Genomic DNA, 21,168 nt, shown 5'->3' with positions numbered 1-21,168 from the left:
CCCATTCTCTCCCCCCCCTCTTTTAAAAAAAGTTTTTAATCCCCAAAAGATGGTGCTGGAAGAAAACTACTTTGCTGCCAAAATTCAGCAAGATCAAGGTTGGGGTAGCAGTCTATGGGTAGCTCTCTTCGAGATTAAGGAAAAATACCCTCTACATTATTAGGTAAGTACATTATCTACTACAGACATGTCAAACACAAGGCCCGGGGGCCCGATCCGGCCCGCGAAGTGGTTTCATGCGGCCCGTGAAGCCATCCTGGAAACAGTGAGGGAACGGCCCCCACTGCCTTGGCCCTGGCCTAGAGACCCTCCTCCTGCCAGAGACCCTCAGATCTGTCCCACTCCTGCCCAGGCCCCCATAGGCACCCTTGATGCCAACGATGTAGAGCTGGCCATGCCCACCCAGTAGGCCATACGCACTCTAGCCACGCCCACCCAGTAGGCCACGCCCACCCTGACCATACCCACCTGGCCCCCTGAGGGCAACTGCAATGCTGATGCGGCCCTCAATGAAATTGAGTTTGACATCCCCTGATCTACTATGTCACTACGTAATCTTGAAAACAAGTTTATCTATTTGTTTGTTTTTGTTTATTTGTATCCCACTTTTATTATTTTTTTACAAATAACTCAAGGCAGCGAACCTATCCAACACACTTTTTTTCTCCTATTTTCCCCAGAACAACAACAACCTTGTGAGGTGTGTTGGGCTGAGAATGAGAGTGACTGGCCCAAAGTCGCTCAGCTGCTTTCCTAGCTAAGGCAGAACTAGAACTCACACTCTCCCAGAGTCTAGCCTGGCACCTTGATCACTAGACCAAACTTGCTCTAATTATTTAATATTCTGCATCTTTGTTAATAAGGATTAAGAAAATAGATCTTAGCATCTAGATCAACTATTTTGATTTTCAAAATATTCATTTTCCCCCCCTCTTTGTCTACTCTTTTTAAAAAATAAAGAGTCAAATAGAGAGTGTAAAAATTTGAGCCTGTTGTCTGGGATTGGTAAGGAATTTGATTCCAACACCATCTGAAAGCATAGCAGGTGTCTCATGCATAGTTGAAACATACTTTCAAACTAACGCTATGGCAAAGCACTTATTTGGCCAATTATGGGCAATCCGAGTAACATGTTTCCCAGTATTTAAGTATAAAAGTAAAATCTTTCTCTGAAGGTATCACAAGAGTGCTATGAAAATAATATAGCCGATGACATAATAGCTAACTTCAGTTTTTTAGATCTCTTTAACACCAGAAATCTTCTTTTCTACTACAATTTTTTTAAAAAAGGTTATTTATAGTATAAGGCATGTCAAATGCAAGTAAGGTGCTGAAATAATAACCTTAGCAGTATGGTTTCTGTTACATATAATGTTTTTTTTACTTCAACCTAGAAAGAGCACAAATATAATACAGAGGTAAATCAATAATTCGGTTTAGTTGTTTATAACCACTTCTCAGGTGTTTCTTGTATTTGTTAGTTTAATATGGAAATCCAGATCATGTTCTGTCTCTTTGCTCTCTGGGGAGCAAATTCTAGAAACTAAAATTCAGAATACATAAAACAGATGTTGCAATCAAGATAAATACAGTCAAGAAAAATACTGTAATAATTTAGCATTTCATACTGGAGCATCTAATTACCTCCTATTGCTATTATTATGATAATACACTAAAATTCTAACTCTTATCACACATCTGCTTCAACAATATATGTTATCTATAAACATACCTGATGAACTTTATTCAAATGCAAAAAGGCTGGACCGATTGATGGATTTACAAGGTGAGACACATTCATGGGAGCTCCTAGGACTATTTTAGGAAAAAAAATATAACCAGATTTACCATTAATTTACTTATAATGCCTATGTTAAGATAATGTATGAATAGCTAAACGTTATTTTAAAGGACTTATCTTTTGCAATAAGATAAGCTGAGCTTCAGCAGAGTTGCTGTTTTTGTCTAAGATGGCAGACACTATAAACCATTCTCACTGTTTCTATGGCAGTGCAAAATTCATGGACACAATAATGTTGAAATAATGTAGAAAGTTTTATAGACAACTTTGGTACAATTTAAGTTTGGCTTTTGCCAGGAAGATAAGGTATAACTTTTTCCTAAATTCCCAAATTTTCAAGGATACACATATTAAAAGCTGGAGACATGGATAAAATGATGCACTATTTATTGCTGCTCCCCAAAAAAGCTTTTTTTGAAACTGAAACAAAAAAGTGAATTCTGCAAGCTTTGCTCATAATTATAGCTTCAGCAACATATAATTTATCTTCTGTACCTTTATAGCTAATTTCTAAGGCCCAAATGATAGCTTCATTTTTAATTTTCAAACTTTGTAAAAGTGTATTATTTCCATATAGTGTCTTATTCCAATATAGGAATAACTAAGAACTTCACACAGCTTTTGGAAGAAGGTTTAGTAAGGTGCCTATGAGACAAAGGACTCCTTCTTTAGGGCAAAAAAAAAACAAAAACAAAAACCCAGGGCTCAGGTCTGCCTATATTTTATCTGTAAGTCCCCTGTAAATCCTTCAATATCATCTGAGATGAGTTCAGATTTTCCACACTCAGTCAGTGGGAATGCACTCCAAAACTTCAAGTTATTTGAGATCAATAGTAAATAAATACATTTTTTAAAAAATGGAAAAACAGAAAAGGTCTGTAACTGCTTTGGTTTCTTCCCCTCCAAAGCTGTTTATTTTATGAAATTAATGTATAATGGGAATTCTAAATTATTTCAGAATATATATACATATATATCAAAGCTTACCACATCCATGCACCTGATGCCGTAACAACATCTGCAACATGGCTGGAGTATTTAAGCTTTTCATGATTTGCACAGCATTTGGTTCTGGAAGTAACCCTTTTTGATTGTTTTTCATCTTGAATAAAGGAGAAATTAAAAGGAAACTGAGTTTCACAATAAAAGAAGGATATTAATATCTATTCATTCATTTGTGCACAAACAGCTCAAAATAGCAATGAGAAAATCCAAAATCAGCAGTGGCAAAAAAAATATCTTAGGATAGATGAAGGCTTTATAGAATCATGGAAAGCTTTCAATTTTCAACATTTCATTACACAAAGAGGATTGGGGGGGGGAGAAGTAAAACTGACATGGCTAATTGCAGAACCATTCTCTGTAATCTTTGCAAAGTCCTGGAGAAAGGCAAAATCCCAGAAGACTCCTTATTTTCAGAAAGGGGAAGAAACAGATCCTGGACCTGAGCGCTTAACATTGGTATTTATTAACAGGAGTCTTACAAGACTAAGTTGATCTCCTCAGATCGGTTGATCATGGAAATCCAATATATCTTTAAGAGCATTAAGAAGAACAAAGAGTCCAGATTGCAGGAAGCAGTCTTCTTGCTTTACTCTGCCTTAATCACTCCACCAAATTGGATCTCATATTTATTTATTTTTATTAAATTTATACGCCAGCCATCTCACTATCCAAAGTGATTCTGGGTAGCATAAATTTTTTTTAAAATAAATAAATAAAACCATAGGGACAAAGTATAATGGTAAATGCAGCTAAACCCAGACCAGAAAGGCAAATGTTGTCAGGATATGGAGAGGAACAGATTGCCTTTTGCTCAGTAATAATAATAATATATAAAGTTGGAAGGGACCTTGGAGGTCATCTAGTCCAGTTTGCAAGAGCAATTCATAGATCTGTCTCAGAAGAAACTGATAAAAGAAAAATAATCTGATGCATACACAGAGCAAATTTTACATTCCTAGAGACCATCAAACACAGAAAAGTCACAAATCCACACGGAAACAAAACCTGAATCACAGATCCATTAACTTTGGGCTACACATAAGCGTGGTAATATCCATATATAAGTAATGTAATAAATGTGTCTGCTTTTACAGTCCAAACATTTTTACCATTCGTTGTGCTGCTATAAGTGTAGCAAGAGTACTGAGGCCCGGAACTCCAGGAGCACAATAAGACACGTGGACTCTTTTTTCGTTGATAGTCAAACCATCTGTGCTTTGCTCCACTTCCTCTGTTTGTTCTGCTGTCTCATACTCAATTACTGCAAAGCCACCAACAGAGCTGTCTTCATCCTGAGCAAGCTGAAAGGACATTTCACAACACAATGAAAAGAAGTCTGTTCTGTTTCAGCTGTTCCAACTGTGTATAACCTGTATGTCTTGAATGAAATAAATTAACATGCAGATCATTCCTTAATCAAAACTTAATCTAATATACTAAGGATAATAAATTACACACAGAAACAATAGATACTGCCCATTTTATGAATACCCTGTCCTATAATTTTTTTTTTGGCGGTTATGCAGCACTAAGAAACAGAATTAAATTAGGAACAACTTTGTAATGATGAGCATATATTTCCTTGAAATATTATTCTTACTATGAAATACGTACTACTGACTTTTAAACGCAATCGTATTGACACACTTTCTTATCCAAAAGCATGAAACGCAATTAAATTTTACTTGATTAGTTTTAATATCTACATGCATTCTTGTGCAAGGTATAGGTTTTGTTTGTTTCCTTTTATAGCATTACAGGTGAAGCATCTTTTTTTAAAAAAATCCCATTTATATCCCGCCCTCCTCCGAAGACTCAGGGCGGCTTACAATCTAAGCACAAATCAATGTGCTTAGCAATAGCCTTCATTCTATGTATATGCCTGCTTATTAGGGCTTTCGGGGGGCCCCAAGCGGCATTATTATAAAGTCAGCTTATTGCCCCCAACAATCTGGGTCCTCAACATCTCCCCAACAGTTACCAGAATCTAAATACTCAAATATGTTTGCATTCGGTAGGGAAGATAATTTATCTTGCCAGAGAACAATAAATCTATATAGACAAATGTTTCACTGGATATGGTGCCTGGATGCATCACTTGGTGATCATGTCAAACTGCAGTCTTTTTAAGATCAGCATCATGTGCCTCTGCTTTATGAACTTTGAAATGAACGCAGGTAAACCATGTTCTCATTTTTTTCTGGGCTTATAAACTGTTCCAATTACAAGCGACTTTGAGTTACACATTTATCTTAGTGAGGCTAAAACAATACCATTAAAACAAAGCCTGTCAATCCATACTGTACATATTGAGAACACTAAACAAAATAAAACCAATTCGGTTAGCCAAAAAAACGGAAACCTTCTGCAGCCAGAAGCAGAAAGCTCACATTTTTCAAATCTCCAAGGTCTAATGCAATAAACACATTTTAATGGCCTCTAGGAAAATCAATAGAAAAAAGGCCATTGCAGTGTCTGGCTGGGCTCTTCTTCCACAGAAGGTGAGCATCAAATTGAGAAAGCTTGTTTCTATGAGTCTCTGGAGGTATCGTTCCTTGGGACCGCACTCTATCTGATCTTATCAGACTAGCAGATATTACTGGAGTAAGCAATCCCATAGATATTCCTGTAGGTCAGGGGTTAGGCAACCTCGGCTCTTTTATGTCTCATGAACTTCAACTCCCAGAATTCCTGAGTCAGCTATGCTGACTCAGGAATTCTGGGAGTTGAAGTCCATGAGTCATAAAAGAGCCGAGGTTGCCTACCCCCTGCTGTAGGTACTATGCTAGTTAAGCAGCAGAATCATATAAGCCTATTGGTTACAGAAGATGCATAGAAGTGTAAAGAAGAGAACAAGCAAACAAAGAGCAGGTGCGTGGGTTGTTTTTTTGGTGGAAACAAGACAGTAAAAACAAGTTAAATTCCGTGAAGTCATGTGACCAGCTTCTTGGTAATCTATAACTGCACTCCTTCCCCTTGATGCCCCTCCCCCTCCCAAGTAAAGTGCTGATAAGACACATGCTATTAAGAAAACTAGTATCCTTTTGAACCAGAGAGAAGACACAGAACGCGAGAGCTAACGGATACTCATATTTCTTGCTCTTTCTTAGATATAGGTTTAAGGATAATTTCCCTCCTGGTCAAAGACTAATTTGCAATAATGCTGCAACTGCGCATTCGGTTTCCTGGAGATAAATCTCACTGTATTCTTTCACCTTTTCTCTATGTCTATGTGCAAGGAACTCATAAACATACGTGTAGTTAATGAAATTATATTTCGTATCTTTCTCCAAAAATGAAAAAAGAAAAAATAATATCTAGGAAAGTGATTATGAATAATATCAGTGTCCTTCCCCCCCCCCCCCCCCGCCCTTTCGGTAGCTTTCCCCATTTCATATTCGCCTTACTACTCCTTGCTGATGCTTTCATTTTTTCCCACGGGAATCGCTACACTTGAAAATAGTTAGAAATTCAGCCTGTCTCTCACCCCTATGTACGGGAAAGGGTGGAGATACCAAAGAAGCAAGGCATGCACATTTATTCTCCTTTCCCCTCCCTCCCTATTGCATATTAAATATGCTCACTTTAGAAGTTCAATTCTGGAGCAACCCCATATTCTTGGAAGAAAGTCTGATCAATCTAAGAACGAACAACAGAAGGCTACCTAAAAGCTCTTTGAGGTTCATTTGTAATAAAAAAAGCACAAGAAAGAATGTGGTGCTCGAGAAATTGCCTATTATTGTCAGACTGCATGTGGATAGCAGGCTATACTTTTCCATGTTGTATTGGTTGTTTCCTAAAGTAAACATTAAGATTTCCAGTCGTGTCTGATTCTAGGGATGCTCATCTCCATTTCTTAGCTGAGATAGCCAGGAAGACATTTCCGTGGTCTTGTGGCCAGCATGACTACATGCAAGGCATATGGAACGCTATTACCTTTCCACTGAAATGGTACCTATTTATCTACATGCATTTGCATGCTTTCAAACATGCTTTCAAACTGCTAGGTCAGGGGTTGGCATCCTTAAATACTCAAAGAGCCACTTGGACCCGTTTCCCAGAGAAAAGAAAACAGTGGGAGCTGCAAAAATTTTGTGTGTGTGTGTGGGGGGGGGGGAACTTGATTGAAAAGTTTAATTAAAAAGAAATAGAGGCTGCTGTGCATGAGTTTTCTCTCTCTCTCTCTCTCTCTCTCTCTCTCCTTCCCTCTCTCTCCCTCTTTCTTCCCTCCCTCTTTCTCTCTCCCCCCCTCTCTCTCCTTCTCTCTGATCTTCTGCTCACTTGGCAAGCTGGCTTCACGCTGTTCTCCAACAAGCTGACACACATTCTTATTGGGCTGGCTCTCCTGCCCTTGGTCTGACAGTCCTCTTCCCCCACTCAGTGTGAGTGTGAGTGAGTGTGTGTGTGTGTGTGTGTGTGTGTGTGTGAGAGAGAGAGAGAGAGAGAGAGAGAGATGCTGCTTTCTGCTGAAACGAGATGCAGCAAAGGCAGGAGCCCTGTCCAATAAGCTTGTCAGCTTGTTGGAGAACAGCGTGAGGCCACTCTCTTTTTTTTACACACACATACACAGACACACACACATACACACAGAGAGAGACAGAGACAGAGACAGAGAGAGAAAGAGAGAGAGAAGAGAAGAGAAGCACAAGTGCCTCTCTGTCTCTCTGCAAATGGTGGAGGATGACTGGGAGCCGCAGGAGAAGGCTAAAAGAGCTGCATGTGGCTCCAGAGCCGCGGGTTGCCATCCCGTGTGCTAGGTTGACAGGAGCTGGGGCAAGTAACAGGAGCTCACCCTGTCGTGCGGCTCTCAGGTCTCGAACTGACCTAATCTTTAACCACTGAGCCATCATTTATACATAAAGGTATAAATATGTTTTTAACATGCATATAGAGCAGACATGTCAAACACAAGGCCCGGGGGCCGGATCCGGCCCGCGAAGTGGTTTCATGCAGCCCGCGAAGCCATCCTGGAAACAGTGAGGGAACAGCCCCCACTGCCTTGGCCCTGGCCCAGAGCCTTCCTTCTGCCAGAGACCCCCAGATCTGTCCCACTCCTGCCCAGGCCCCCATAGGCACCCTTGATGCGAACGATGTAGAGCTGGCCACGCCCACCCAGTAGGCCATACGTACTCTAGCCACGCCCACCCAGTAGGCCACGCCCACCCAGGCCATACCCACCCGGCCCCCTGAGGGCAACCGCAATGCTGATGCGGCCCTCAGTGAAATTAAGTTTGACACCCCTGATATAGAGTATTGTACTTAAATTTTTCCTCATGGAAAGTGCAAATCCTCTTTTGGATTTTTTCTATTCCATTCTGTTTCCAAAGAAAGTGTGAATGGCATTGTTTTTATGTAATTAACTAATAAAGGCAGACATTGTTCAAAAGTGTGCTCCCCCTCCCGTTTCAGTATTTAGCAAGAGAAAAAGATGAAAAGTGTCAATATTTATATTGATATTGCCAGTCCATAACTGGCAATCACAGCAATTTATTTATCCATCACTTTGAAAAGGTCTTAAAGAATCTTCATCTGCTCAACCCCCACAGGAAATATGGAGCTTAGCAGCACTCATTTCATGCCAACCGAGAACTTTTCCCCCTTTGATAAACAAGTAGCAGCTGTTCACTCTGTCCTATAAACTCTCTCTAGAACAATATAAAAACATAAATAGGTATAATCCACCTGTGCAAACCTTGTCAAAGTGGATGAAAGTTCCTTGAAAACAATGCTAGTCACTAGGATCGTTCCAAAATAGATCCACAAGTAAAATATTACTGGGAACAAATGCAGAATATAGCCTCGGATAATAACATTCTGCCACAGAACAAAACACTATGTATAAACAAAATCAGAATAATGTTTAGAAAAATAACAACTGTGAAATAACACAGCCTGCAGCTGAAAGGACAGTTACGATAAGTATCTTGCAACATGCCAGAAGAAGAGCAAAGACAGCTGGATCACATGAAAGTCTATCTAGTCCAATATTTTGTTCCCACAGTTGCCAAGTAGATGTCTTTGGAAAGAACACAAGCACAACATGAGAGCAGAGACATCTTTCTACACTGTTCCCCAACAATTGGCACTGAGAGGTATATTGCCTCCATTTCTGGAAGGCAATAAGTAGACATTAAAACTAGCGACTACCAGTGCCTTATCTTCCACGAATATTTCGATCACTATGCTTTGTAATTGTAAATGTCACTGCTTCAAAAACTTATCCTGATCAAGATGCACGTCTCCATAATTTATCCTGAGTTTCCTAAATTTCAATGAAACATTCAGTTTCTTTGGACAGCACTTGTTATGAATAAGCTCATTCTTTTTTTTTCTCCAAAGTGCACTTAATTTCACGTCATAGTCTAGTCTTAATTTCTTATGCTTAACATTTAGCCTCCTTCTGCATCTTTTTAGGTTTTTGAAGAAAAGTTTCTGAGTCATGGGAATGGAACTGTATGTGGTATTCCAAGTGGTTATACAATAAATAGCATTCCTTTTTCTGGTAAATCAAAGCCAGGTCACATCCAACCTGTTTATAAATGGGAGTTTGATTTGTTACTTGTTAACCCTTAATATTGAACTGCAATAAAAAGAATAATATTTATGTCCCTAATTCAAATTGTTTGTCCCTAACCAGATAATTTATTAACAAAACATTAGCTGCAATAAAAAATATTCTATTGTAAGAACTGAGAAAAGATCACATGCCTACATTGGAAAAACAACTGGCTATGTGTAGGAACTGCCCTCAATAGACATAAACTCTTGGTTTTTCTAATCTAGCATTTTCCATCACTCACTTTGGATGGGAAAACTTCCAGCTATGATTTCCAGTACTTTTTTAATGGGAATGCATAGTCTGTTACTGTATTTTAAGGAAGAGATCAATAACTTTTTAGGCAGACGGCACCATTGTACAGTTTTGTGCGGTACTGAGAGCCAAAAATAAATTTTAAAAATTAAATAATAAAATTTAAAAAAGAATGCAAGTTTTGCAAATGTAATATTTTGATATAATGAAGCTTTTTTCCTACTCCATCCCTCAGAACTTTAGATATTCCTAAATTTAGTTTTTAAAAGTTCCTAACGTTTCCGTTGAATAGCAATTTTATATATGTTTAAATAAATTATTATTATGACAATAACATATTAGTTGAGATATTCATTTATGTAATTCCCAGGTGACTTGTAGACGGCAATCATTGTCAGATCTAATAAATACTGCCTAGAGCTACAAATATATAACTCCTCATTAATGTGACCATATTAATCTGAAAATCAAGGGAAGTCCATGCTATGCCATTAAATCATAACATCTGTGAAAACAGCTTTTACTTTGAAGACAAAGCATTTTACTTACTTGGTAGAACACAGGTTTATATTTAGTTGAGAAATTTTGCAAGAGATCATCACCAGTATAGTCTACAGGAAGATTTTCCACACAAAGGCACTTTGAATGTAGGAGTTCTGGAGTTATTTGATTAGCATCCATCCATTGTGCAAAAAGGACATTTCCACCTAATGGCTTCCCGAGAAGGTCCAACCTAGCCTTTGCTGCAGAATCCTTTTTCATGTATTCCACAAAACCATAGCCCTTGGAATAGCCTGTGACTTCACTGTATACCAAGAACTGTCTCTCAACATTGCCATAAGGTCGCACTAGCTCTTCAAACTCTTGCAACGTATAGAAAGGGGGCAAATTGGTAATGCAGAGCAGGGCATCGGTTGGCTGAAGCTGCACTGATATTTCTTTTCCTCGAAGGGAATGTTGGTGAAATAGCCGGATTGCACTCTGAGCTTGCTCCCCATTCAACAGAGTAACAAAAGCTGAAAGACAGCAAATCAGACAAAACTTTCAAATAAACTCTGTGACTGGGTTGGGCAGATTTTAAGATCGTGAGAACTATCAAGCCTTGTGATTTCTAAGCCCGAGGTGCCTTGAAACTGATATTGTTTCACAATCCTTTCATACATTATTACATACACACAAACACATTCCCCTGCATTCTCCATTTCAGCAATTATCACTTAGGATAGGTAGTGTTATTTTCTTCTGGTTTTTGTTTTTTTTTTTAACCCTCAACTGTGCCGACACAAACATTTTGTTTGCTCCTGGACTAAGAAAAGCACAATATTCCAATATATACAGAAGCATAACATGTAAATCTGTAACAGTATTTTTTTTCTTAATTTAAAATCAATATGACAAATTCACGATATTAGCCATTTTCTTTCACTAAAGAGTAGAAACTCGGATCAGATGGATCCTCTTCCATTGGATTTTTTTCAGGATTTGCTACTCTTCCCATCATTTCCTGGAACCACCTTGAGTTCAAATTCATGGGATATATATATGGGATGGGGTGGCACAGTAGGAAAGAAGGAAAGAAAATGTTTTTATATGACTGCTGTATTGGCCAAAACCATACAATTTGCAGCTTTATGACATGACATTTTACAATCAAAGTATAAACAATGTTGATCTTTAAAATAAAATTATATTCATATGTTTTAATACTGCCAGGCAAATTCTGGGAATAAACCAGATCCTAAACTAACAGTAACGTGTGTTCATTCCTCTCAGGTTTACATTACTCCTTCTTACATTTGGTTAAAAATTGGCATGATGTCATTGGAAGGTGAAAGTGTTGTCTAGCACATATAACCTTTTAAAGTTATTGCCGACATATCACATTTCGATAGACTTTTCCTGAAATTCAATTCCGGGAAGCTCTGGTTGCAGGATTATTGTTTAAAACCAAAAACATCTTTTATTCCAGCATGCCTATTAATCATCTGTTTCTACTGAACACTAAAACGCAAGTGGAAGCAAAATAGAATGGTAAGACGATACTACTGAGAATCAGGAATGTTAACATCTTCTTTCAAGCCTGAATAATCAAAGGTTATACTATCCTCAAGTCTACTCGAGAGGTTTACTAAATAAAATATAACTGGAAGACTCATAGAGGAACTGGTTACAATGAAAGGCATGTTACTTATATCGGAGCTGTGCAACCAACCCCTCTAAGTCCTTTCAAAGTAATAACTAAAATGATATTCTGGATATGTAGCATAAGAACATTTCAAAAACATAGGAAGTAATTCTTTTAATAAAGGCTCATAACAGCTATGTGGGCACATCCATAATTATTTTGACAGCAATACACAATTCATTCAGCTTCCTAGTCTAGATTACTACCTTTGAATTCTGGAGGTCTTCTAAGTTCTAATCAAGTTTTAATGTTTTAAGAACAGCCAACAAGCAATCATATTAATATTATTTAATCTAATTTATTTATTTTTATCCTATTCACATTCTTATACTTAATCCTCAATATGTCAATCAAAGACCAAACACAATCCTTATCCCGGAAAACACTTTTCCCCCCTTCTATTTAATCATGTCTTATTTTTGGAGACGGTCTGGATAAGTCCCTAGTTTTCTCAGCAAGGTTTTTCAGAAGTGGTTTGCTGTTGAGTCCTTCATAGGGCTGAAAGTGACAGACCTGAAGTCAGTCTTTGTACCTAAAGCAGAACTCAAACTCACAGTATCTTGGCTTCTAGAATGATGCCTTAACCACTATACCAGGGGTAGGGAACCTTGGCTCTTTTATGAGTTGTGGACTTCAATACCCAGAATTCCTGAACCAGCCATGCTGACTCAGGAATTCTGGGAGTTGAAGTCCACAAGTCATAAAAGAGCCAAGGTTCCCGACCCTTGAACTATACAATTTATATACAATCTTGATTTATTTGCTCTAGGTCATGGAAATGCAATGGGATAGAAGAATCACTCCAAATCAGGCAGCATATTTTGGATTATAGGCAAGGTTTTCAGTGTCAAACAATTCTCCATTTCTGTTACATCCCTATAAAATACCATCCCTGATATCTATTGTGTCCCCTGGAGAGGAGTTAAAAAACGTCTGACAGAAGGAAGAGAGGAGGAAGAGAAGGAGGACCTTTGTAGAAGTTGGCCTTGACACCGAATATCATCCCATACAAACAGATTCAAGTAATTTTTTACTCATAGTATTATACACAAAATCAACGAGGACAGTTTACAAAAATAGTGTCAATTAATTTTGATGGTTAAGTTACCCACCATAATTATAACAATGGTAGGCAGCAAGTTGCACTTCAGAAGTTCTGTTCTACAACTCTCCTAAGTTTCAACTAGTTGTTGCCTCAAAACTGCAAAACCCCTAAACAATTTTAACCATCATTAAATTCTATTCTCATGTATCAATAATGCAAGAGCACTTCAAATTTGATTGTCACTCATTAATTTTTTAAACAAAGATTAAAATTCATTGATAGTACACACTAATAGTCTAGTACTTACAAAGTTCAATGAGACATTAATTTAGAGGAAAGATTTGCCTTTGGTGAGATGGGCAGCTATATAAATTTAATCAATAATAATTTGCTAGTAGCATTTCCTCTTCAGTGATCACTTTGCACATTCAGGTTATTGATACCGAACAATTAAATTATGAAAACTGTCCCCTAGTAGAATAAACACTATAGGCTGAAAATTTGTCCCTAATTTAAAAAATATAGGGTTTCCAACATTTCTGAACCCCTTTCAAATCCAAAATAGAAAGTAGTAATTATAAATCTCTTTATGTTTATGTAATAATATAACTTCAGATTTAATCATATTAAGCTGACTCTAATTCTGAAAATTATAATTTGAACCTATTTTCCTCTCATATACTACAATTCCCAGGCACCTTTTTCAGTTTGTCATTATTATTCAAACAAACTAGTACAATATGATTTGTGAATATTAAGAAAAGAATCAGTGTGCAGGAAAGAAATGTAAATGTCGGTTTCTGACACGCACATAAACACACTGAAGCAACAATTTAATATAACAATTTAAATTGTTATTAAATTGTGAGATCTAAAATTAACCCGAATAGCCACATCTATTAAGAATAACTATTACATTGCAAGTTTTTACCTGTTCTTTTATGTTTGTCCACGTAACAATACTTCAGCTCAAAGTGTTTTAATAACTCATGGATTTCCTAAAAGAAAAACAATGCATGATTAAATAGAAACACAATGGAATGACTCTTTTTATTTCAGCATAGAATGACTCTTTTTATTTCAGCGTAGAGATCTGAAAATGTTCCAAGTAGAAAATTATTCTGGAGACATGCTGCCAGAAAATATTAGTTAACTATCAATATGAGCATGACACAATTCAACAGTATGCAGGACCATCTGAACAGCAGAATTCACAACATCTTATTTTAAAAATGCCAACATTTGCCAAAGGTTAGCTTTTAAAAAATTTTTTGGAGCCAAAAGGCATTTCCTCACAGTGATATCTTCTATTAGCTACATTATACTACATGTTCTTCGTAGAAAGAGAATACCAGAAATACCGATCCTCAAAATCTAAACTTAACCAGTCATGTTTCATGAAATGTATGAAATTAAACCTCAACCCAATTAGCTGCCCCAACATCTATGTTCACAGGGCAACCCCATCTGCTACCAGAATTTAACGTCGTTTGAGATATCAGTATTGAATTTTGAAAACCTGTTTTTTATTATTTTGAAATAAGGCTGCATAGGAGTAGAAAAATCCCTCCCATTTCTATTAACTTTCTTCTGCTGCAAAGCATTTTTCCTCCTCTATAATTAATTGTATCGTGCAAATCCTCATGGAATACAATAAATAGCATCTGCATCCTGTTCCTCTAGTGTATTGATAAGGATCAGCAAAGAAAAACATTTGAATGCTGCAGTGTGCAAGGCTAGGCTTCCAGCTAAATATTGATTTTATCCTGAGTCCATAATTCATATAAATCACACTTGTACTATTATGAATTAGCACTGCTATTGTTATATAGACCCACTGGTGTACTTGTTGCAATTCATGTAATTGGCATAGTCATGTTGATAATATTAAGATAATTCTAAAAGGAACATTATTTTTTAAAATTGCTTTTTAAAATTGGAATTACATTCTGCCTTTTCTCCAGACAGGCAGCTTGGAAATGTACTTTCATTTTATCTCCTCTACAAGTTTTGGAAGACCAGGCTGAAATAGAGTGACTAATGCAAATCCACCAGATGAGTTTCCATGGTATAATAATAACAATAATAATTTAATTTCTATACCGCCCTTCTCCCGAAGCACTCAGGGCGGTGTACAGGGCAAATACAATAAAAATACAATCTACAAAAGTTAAAAAAGAGTTAAATAATACAGCCCAATTCCAATAAAAATTAATACAGTTAATATTAAAATTAAAATACTCCAAACCCATCAGACCAGGCAGGCTTGTTCAAATAAGTATGTTTTTAGGTCACGTCGGAAGGAGCGAAGGTCGGGAACCATCCGGAGCTCAACCGGTAAATGGTTCCAAAGGTCTGGGGCACCCACAGAGAACGCCCTCCCCCTGGGGGCCGCCAGTCGACACTCTTTGACCGACGGCACCCTAAGGAGGCCCTCTCTGTGGGAGCGCACTGGACGAAGGGAAGTTGATGCCGGCAGCAAGTGCTCCCGTAAGTAATCCGGACCCATGCCATTTAGGGCTTTATAGGTCATTACCAGCACCTTGAATCTTACCCGGAGGGCAACTGGAAGCCAATGCAGCTCATGGAATAGAGGTGTTACATGGGAGTATAGGGCAGGGGTCTTCAAATTTGGCCCTTTTATGACTTCAACTCCCAGAATTCCTCAGCCAGCGTGGTATAGAGTGTTTCAGTTCTCTCTAGTCTTTGTCCATTTTACCATCTATCTTTTTTTATGTAGGGTGGGCCAGATTTTCTCCATGGTGAGGCTGGTTCTTCAGATTTTCCAATTGTGAACCCATCTAATTGAGTCTATCCAGTTAGGGAACAGTCAGATCTGATTTTACTACTCAACTTCCATTGAAGTGGGACAAAGAGCACTCTGTTCTACCAAGAATATAAAATTTCAAATGTTACAGTAACTTCAAAATTTGTATCTTTCTTATATTTGTTAGTTTGTATGATTATGAAGAGGATGAAATTCAACATATATCTGAACTTCAGGGGGATGGAAAGACAGTAAACTATAGATCATCCTTACTTGATAGATTAATTACACTATCTTCTAAATCTATCTGGACCCCCATCCAGATAGATTTAGAAGACTATCTGGACCCCCATCATTTAGTTACAGTAAACAACAAATATGTGCTTGGATTTTATTACATGTCATCAGAGATGTAGAGGATTGGAAGTTTTGTCTCTTATTCTATTTCTGTTATTAAATTACAGTACTGAAAACTTCTTCTTTTGCCACAGTGCACTCTGTGGCTGTTCTGGGTGTTGTAAAATGGGGGCAGAGGAATTGTCTATTGGCTACCAACTCTTTGTATACCTTGTAGTATGTCTTTACTGAATTAAGATTTAATGTCATATATTCTGCTTCTATAGAGATCAATACACAAATGGTTCAGCTGATAAATGGTGACTTACTTTTATAAAACTATTTAGTGTTCTTTGATGAAATTCCATTAGAATAAATAATAATTACTGTTACTCAGATCCTTTTTTGCCAACAGACAATAAATTGATATTATGTGTTTCTTGATTTGTTTTAGCAACTAGAAATCCTAAAGTCAAAGTTGCTATTTAGTTGTGGTTTCTTGATATTATATGTTATTTGGGTCATGTTTGCTTTTGTAGCTTGCATAGATTCACTTGACTGAAATGGCACAAAACCACCTATAATAAATGAATTAGTGATAGTGGTGGTGATCTTGAGGTTTAGAGGAAACAAGGGCTGTACGGCTTACATTTAAGATAGGTCACTTGGAAAAGTTGGGGAACAATTTCCAGGGGGGGAAAAAGGATAGAAACTATCTATTAAAAAGCTTAGGAGATACCAGGTCAAAAGTAGTTGCAGTTCACAGAAAACAAATCATCTAATTTTCTTTCTTACTTAGCAAAATAAGTTGTATTTGGGTTAGACTGGATTTCAATTGGATTGGATTGAACTGGATCAGATTAGGATACCTGAGCTGAGATTAGGTTTTTACATGCAAAAATACGGCTGTGTGCAGGAACTGATAAAATGCCAAACTAAAACAATGTATTAATTCAGATTGAGAAGCACATTTTAAATTTTGTTAATTGCAAGTGTTATGCCAGACTTCTATTGTTAGGATTATTTTTTAACTTCAGATATTTCAAAAAATGTGCTCCCCTGTGGTCTGTATTTATGTACTGTATGTATAGTATTATTTATTTATTTCATATTATTAATTTTACATCCTGTCTTTTTTCTTATATAAGAGCAGTTTTGCCATAATTAAATGTCCACTTATGGCAGTGGAACCAGTACAATCAACATTAAAATCAATAGCAACAATAACAATAACAAAAGTTTGATGAAATACATTTCTGCCACTTAATCATTTCCTAGATACTGGTAGTATGAAATCTAAATGCATGTCTCTGGGAAGAACATTTTATTGCTTGGAAGTCATAGACAAGATGGCCTATCCCTATCCTATATAGTCAGTAACGGAGATCCTGAATATGAGGGCATCTTCAGGGGGGCCTCTGCTGCTAATCTAAGTAACTGGGCAATTCCCAACTACAGTATAAGAAATAGTTAGACCTTAAGTCATTTTAAAAATAAATAATCAACTAATGAAGCAAGCAAAGAAGTTCATATACAGTATTTTGAGATTCTTTGTTTATAAAAAAAGCCAAATGGTGTATATAGTTTCTAATTTGGATGACAATCCAAAATATGGGCAGAATTATACAAATGTCCACATGTGCGAGCTGAAGAAAGATGCTCAGTCTCCGATGATAACCAAAACCCCATCTGTAGCTCCCAGCAGGAAATAGCACCTGGTCCATGTATTGAAGTGACCAAGTTTCCGTATGAACTAATTGTGACTGGGCAAATGCACTGTATTAAACAATGGTTTGTTTAACCATGATCTTCTGAATAAGCAATAACATAACGGATTGGGGTTTTTCACAGCATGCTAAATTGATTAGCCTGTGCAGCGTTAGAAAAACAACACCAAATAAAAGTTGTTGTCTGAGTGTATTGTGAGACTTAAGCTTGTATTGTTACAGATTAAGTGCAGAATGAAAAGCTGAAATTTTAATGAAGCACATTTTTCTGCATATCACAGACACAATACAGAGATCACAGCAGGCAAAAATGGGAACAAGGAGATAAGCTGTTTATTACCTGTCAGAGAGCAGTCCCAAAGGTAGTATTCATGCCTCCAAATACAATTTTGGAGGGAAGTACAAGTCGTCCTCAAATTACAACTTACAACCATTCATTTTGTGACCATTCCAAGTTACAGTGGCAGTGAAAAAATGGACTCATAACTGTTTTTCAAACTTACACGGATGTAGCATCCCCACGGTCACATGATCAAAATTTGGACACTTGGCAACTGGCATGTTTTAATGAGGGTTGCAGTGTCCCGGGACATGTGATCTCCTTTTATGACCTGACAAACAAAGTCAATGGGGAAGCCAGATTCATTTAACAGCTGTGTTACTAATTTGACAACTGCAGTGATTCACTTAACAACTGTGGCAGAAAAGGTCGTAAAGTGGGGCAAAACTCACTTAACAATTGCCTCGCTTATTTTGAGCTCAATTGTGGTCATAAGTTGAGGACTGCCTGTTAACAATTTAATGACATTATTTTTGAAAGGAAAATCTGTGCAACCAAAAGAGTAAAGTGTCTATTTTTTTCATGTACCACATCCTAGGAGAGATAGCCTATCTGACCAGCTTTATATGTATTAGCTAAAAGTACCTATGGCAGAGTTCCCCAACCTTGGCCACTTTATGACTTGTGGACTCATGCTGGCTGAGGAATTCTGGGAGTTGAAGTTCACAAGTCATAAAGTGGCCAATGTTGGGAATCCCTGACCTGTGGTGTTGTCTACACATATGCACATCTTCAAGGCCAAATGCATAAGCCTCTGGATACATCTCTAATAAATGAGCGACCTCAGTCCAAGATCACAATGCACTCTTGTTTTGCCAATCTGCTAATTCAACATATATAGTTTAATGGCAGGATCAAGTATCTTCTTTTTAGTCAAATTGAACACTGGTCTCTTATTTCCTCGGTTAACAGCTGTCAAATGCCATTTTAATAAAACATGATGCTGCTTTTTGGAGGAACTATGCAGTGATACTATGTTACTGCTGTTGTTCGGTAATCAACCAGACCTGCCCATTTTTCTATGTGAGAGCAACATTTTAAAAGAGAAAGGGAAATTTTATTTGTAAGGATAGGAATAAAAAGTGCTTTCCATGAAAGGCAATTACAGAGAAGCTTCTTAATGTTACGATGAGCTATTTACTATTTAAAGACATTGCAGAAAGCATGGCTGAAACTTGTATAATGGACAACTGCTTTTGTTACATGCATCATTCTTCTGAGGATAGTCCACCAAATAAAATAATATCCGACTGACATCTATAAAACCAAATTTAAAAAAAGGATTAACACAATAAATTACCCTGATCTGCTAGGTTTATTTTTAGATCATGGAAAATATGCTTTGCTATTCAGCGACTCACAGTGTAGTTAAAACATTTGTACAGTAGTCTTTGTGTTTTTACAAATACAGCTGTCAGAATCTCCCAACTCTTGAACTGCAGATTGCATGTGTTATTTAAACAGTTCCAAATAAGGGTCCATAAGAAATCAAGAATTATATCTCAGTGTGATATGAATGTAGAAAAATATAATGTTCTCATATTCCTCGGAGCAAACCTGAATATTAACTGATGGATGATGGAGAAATACACAAACGTCAAATTGTTTATTAATACTTTTAGAGTTTATACTTGCACAGAGCTATCTACTTTTCATAGTTACTTTCTTATTCTCCTTTTATACTTACTTTTTTATTCTCATGAGCTATCATGACCAAGAAGAAGAAAATTTCCAAGGTCACTTGGGATGTTAACTCTATTCCCTACAATACAAGTTCCAGATCTACCCATTTTAGAATCTCAATTCTGATATATTTATATATTTGCTTATTTATATTATTAACATATTGCTTCTCATTTATACATAGATCAAGGTTATTGCAGTGGTATAAAAGAAAAGCAATCCACAAAATGTGGCCTGTGTGTCTGTGGCATAGTTAAGGAGCAATTAATCAGCTATTCAACCAGGCATTTGGGATAAAGTACATTACATTAAATTAAATATGCTTAAATGCTAATAGATACATTCAGGAGAAAACTTATAGGAAAAAGACGAACACTTTTTTTCATTTGAAAGCTAAACCATTTAAAAATGATTTTAAAAAGATGACACTAAACTGACAGGAATAACCAATACTCCAGAAGACAAGCTCAGGATCCAAAAAGATCTTGACGAATTTGAACAATGGGCCCTATCCAACAAAATGAATTTTAATGTGGAGAAAAGCAAAGTTTTACATTTAGGCAGGAAAAATCAAAGGGATAAGTACAGATTAGGCGAGACCTGGCTCAAAAACAGTAACTGTGAGAGGGACTTTGGAGTCCTAGTGGATGATCACTTGAATATGAGCAAGCAGTGTGCCGCAGTAGCCAAAAAGAGCTAATACAATCCTGGGTTGTATAAACAGAGGCATAGAATCAAGATCACATGAAGTGTTAGTACCACTTTATAAAACCCTAGTAAGACCACACCTGGAATACTGCAGCCAGTTTTGGTCACCATACTACAAAAAAGATGTTGAGATTTTGGATAAAATTCAGAGAAGAGCAACTAAGATGATCAAAGGCCTGGAAAGTAAAACATGTGAAGAATGGCTGCAGGACTTGGGTTTGGCTAGTCTAAAGAAAAGAAGAAATAGAGGTGACATGATGGCAGTATGCCAGTATTTGAGGGGCTCGTACAAAGAAGACGGGGTCAAATTATTCTCCAAAGCACCAGAGGGCAGGACAAGAAACAATAGTTGGAAACTGATGAAAGAGAGAAGCAATCTGAAATTAAGAGAAACTTCCTAACAGTGAGGACAATTAACTGGTGGAAAAACTTGTCTTCAGAAATTGTGGGCATGCCATCACTGAAGATTTTTAAAAAGAGACTAGACATTCACCTCCAGCTCTATTCTATTCCATTCTATTCTAAATTACAAAGGGAGAAATCGCATCTATACAATGATAATCATTATTATCCTACACAAAGAGTCTTGGAGTGCTAATTGCTGTATTATATACAGTTCCTCACTGCCCTAGAGAAATAAGAGGATATCAAAATCATATAATTCTGCCTTATATGAACCATAATCCAAAATCACTTAAAGAAATGCAGCTTGGGATTAGTGACCATCAATTACATTTTTGAGGCAAATATTTTAATTATT

General features: G+C 37.0%; 1 protein-coding gene across 2 annotated transcripts in view; it reads right to left on the bottom strand.

Annotated features, from left to right (window-relative positions):
• RAVER2 (ribonucleoprotein, PTB binding 2) overlaps positions 1–21,168 on the bottom strand; it is a 52,919-nt gene that overhangs the window by 16,254 nt on the left and 15,497 nt on the right. For both annotated transcript variants that reach the window (XM_083359905.1, XM_083359906.1), the window contains exons 2-6: positions 13,779–13,845; positions 10,167–10,633; positions 3,916–4,107; positions 2,789–2,903; positions 1,733–1,815 (exon numbers count right to left, since the gene is read on the bottom strand). In XM_083359905.1, the coding sequence (XP_083216031.1) occupies positions 1,733–1,815; positions 2,789–2,903; positions 3,916–4,107; positions 10,167–10,633; positions 13,779–13,845 (924 nt within the window). The remainder of the gene's footprint in view (positions 1–1,732; positions 1,816–2,788; positions 2,904–3,915; positions 4,108–10,166; positions 10,634–13,778; positions 13,846–21,168) is intronic.

This window comes from Vipera ursinii (assembly GCF_947247035.1).
Source record: "Vipera ursinii genome assembly, chromosome: 3".
Lineage (NCBI taxonomy): Eukaryota > Metazoa > Chordata > Lepidosauria > Squamata > Viperidae > Vipera > Vipera ursinii.
Note: the sequence above shows the minus strand (reverse complement) of the source record. Positions and strands in the feature narration are given on the sequence as shown.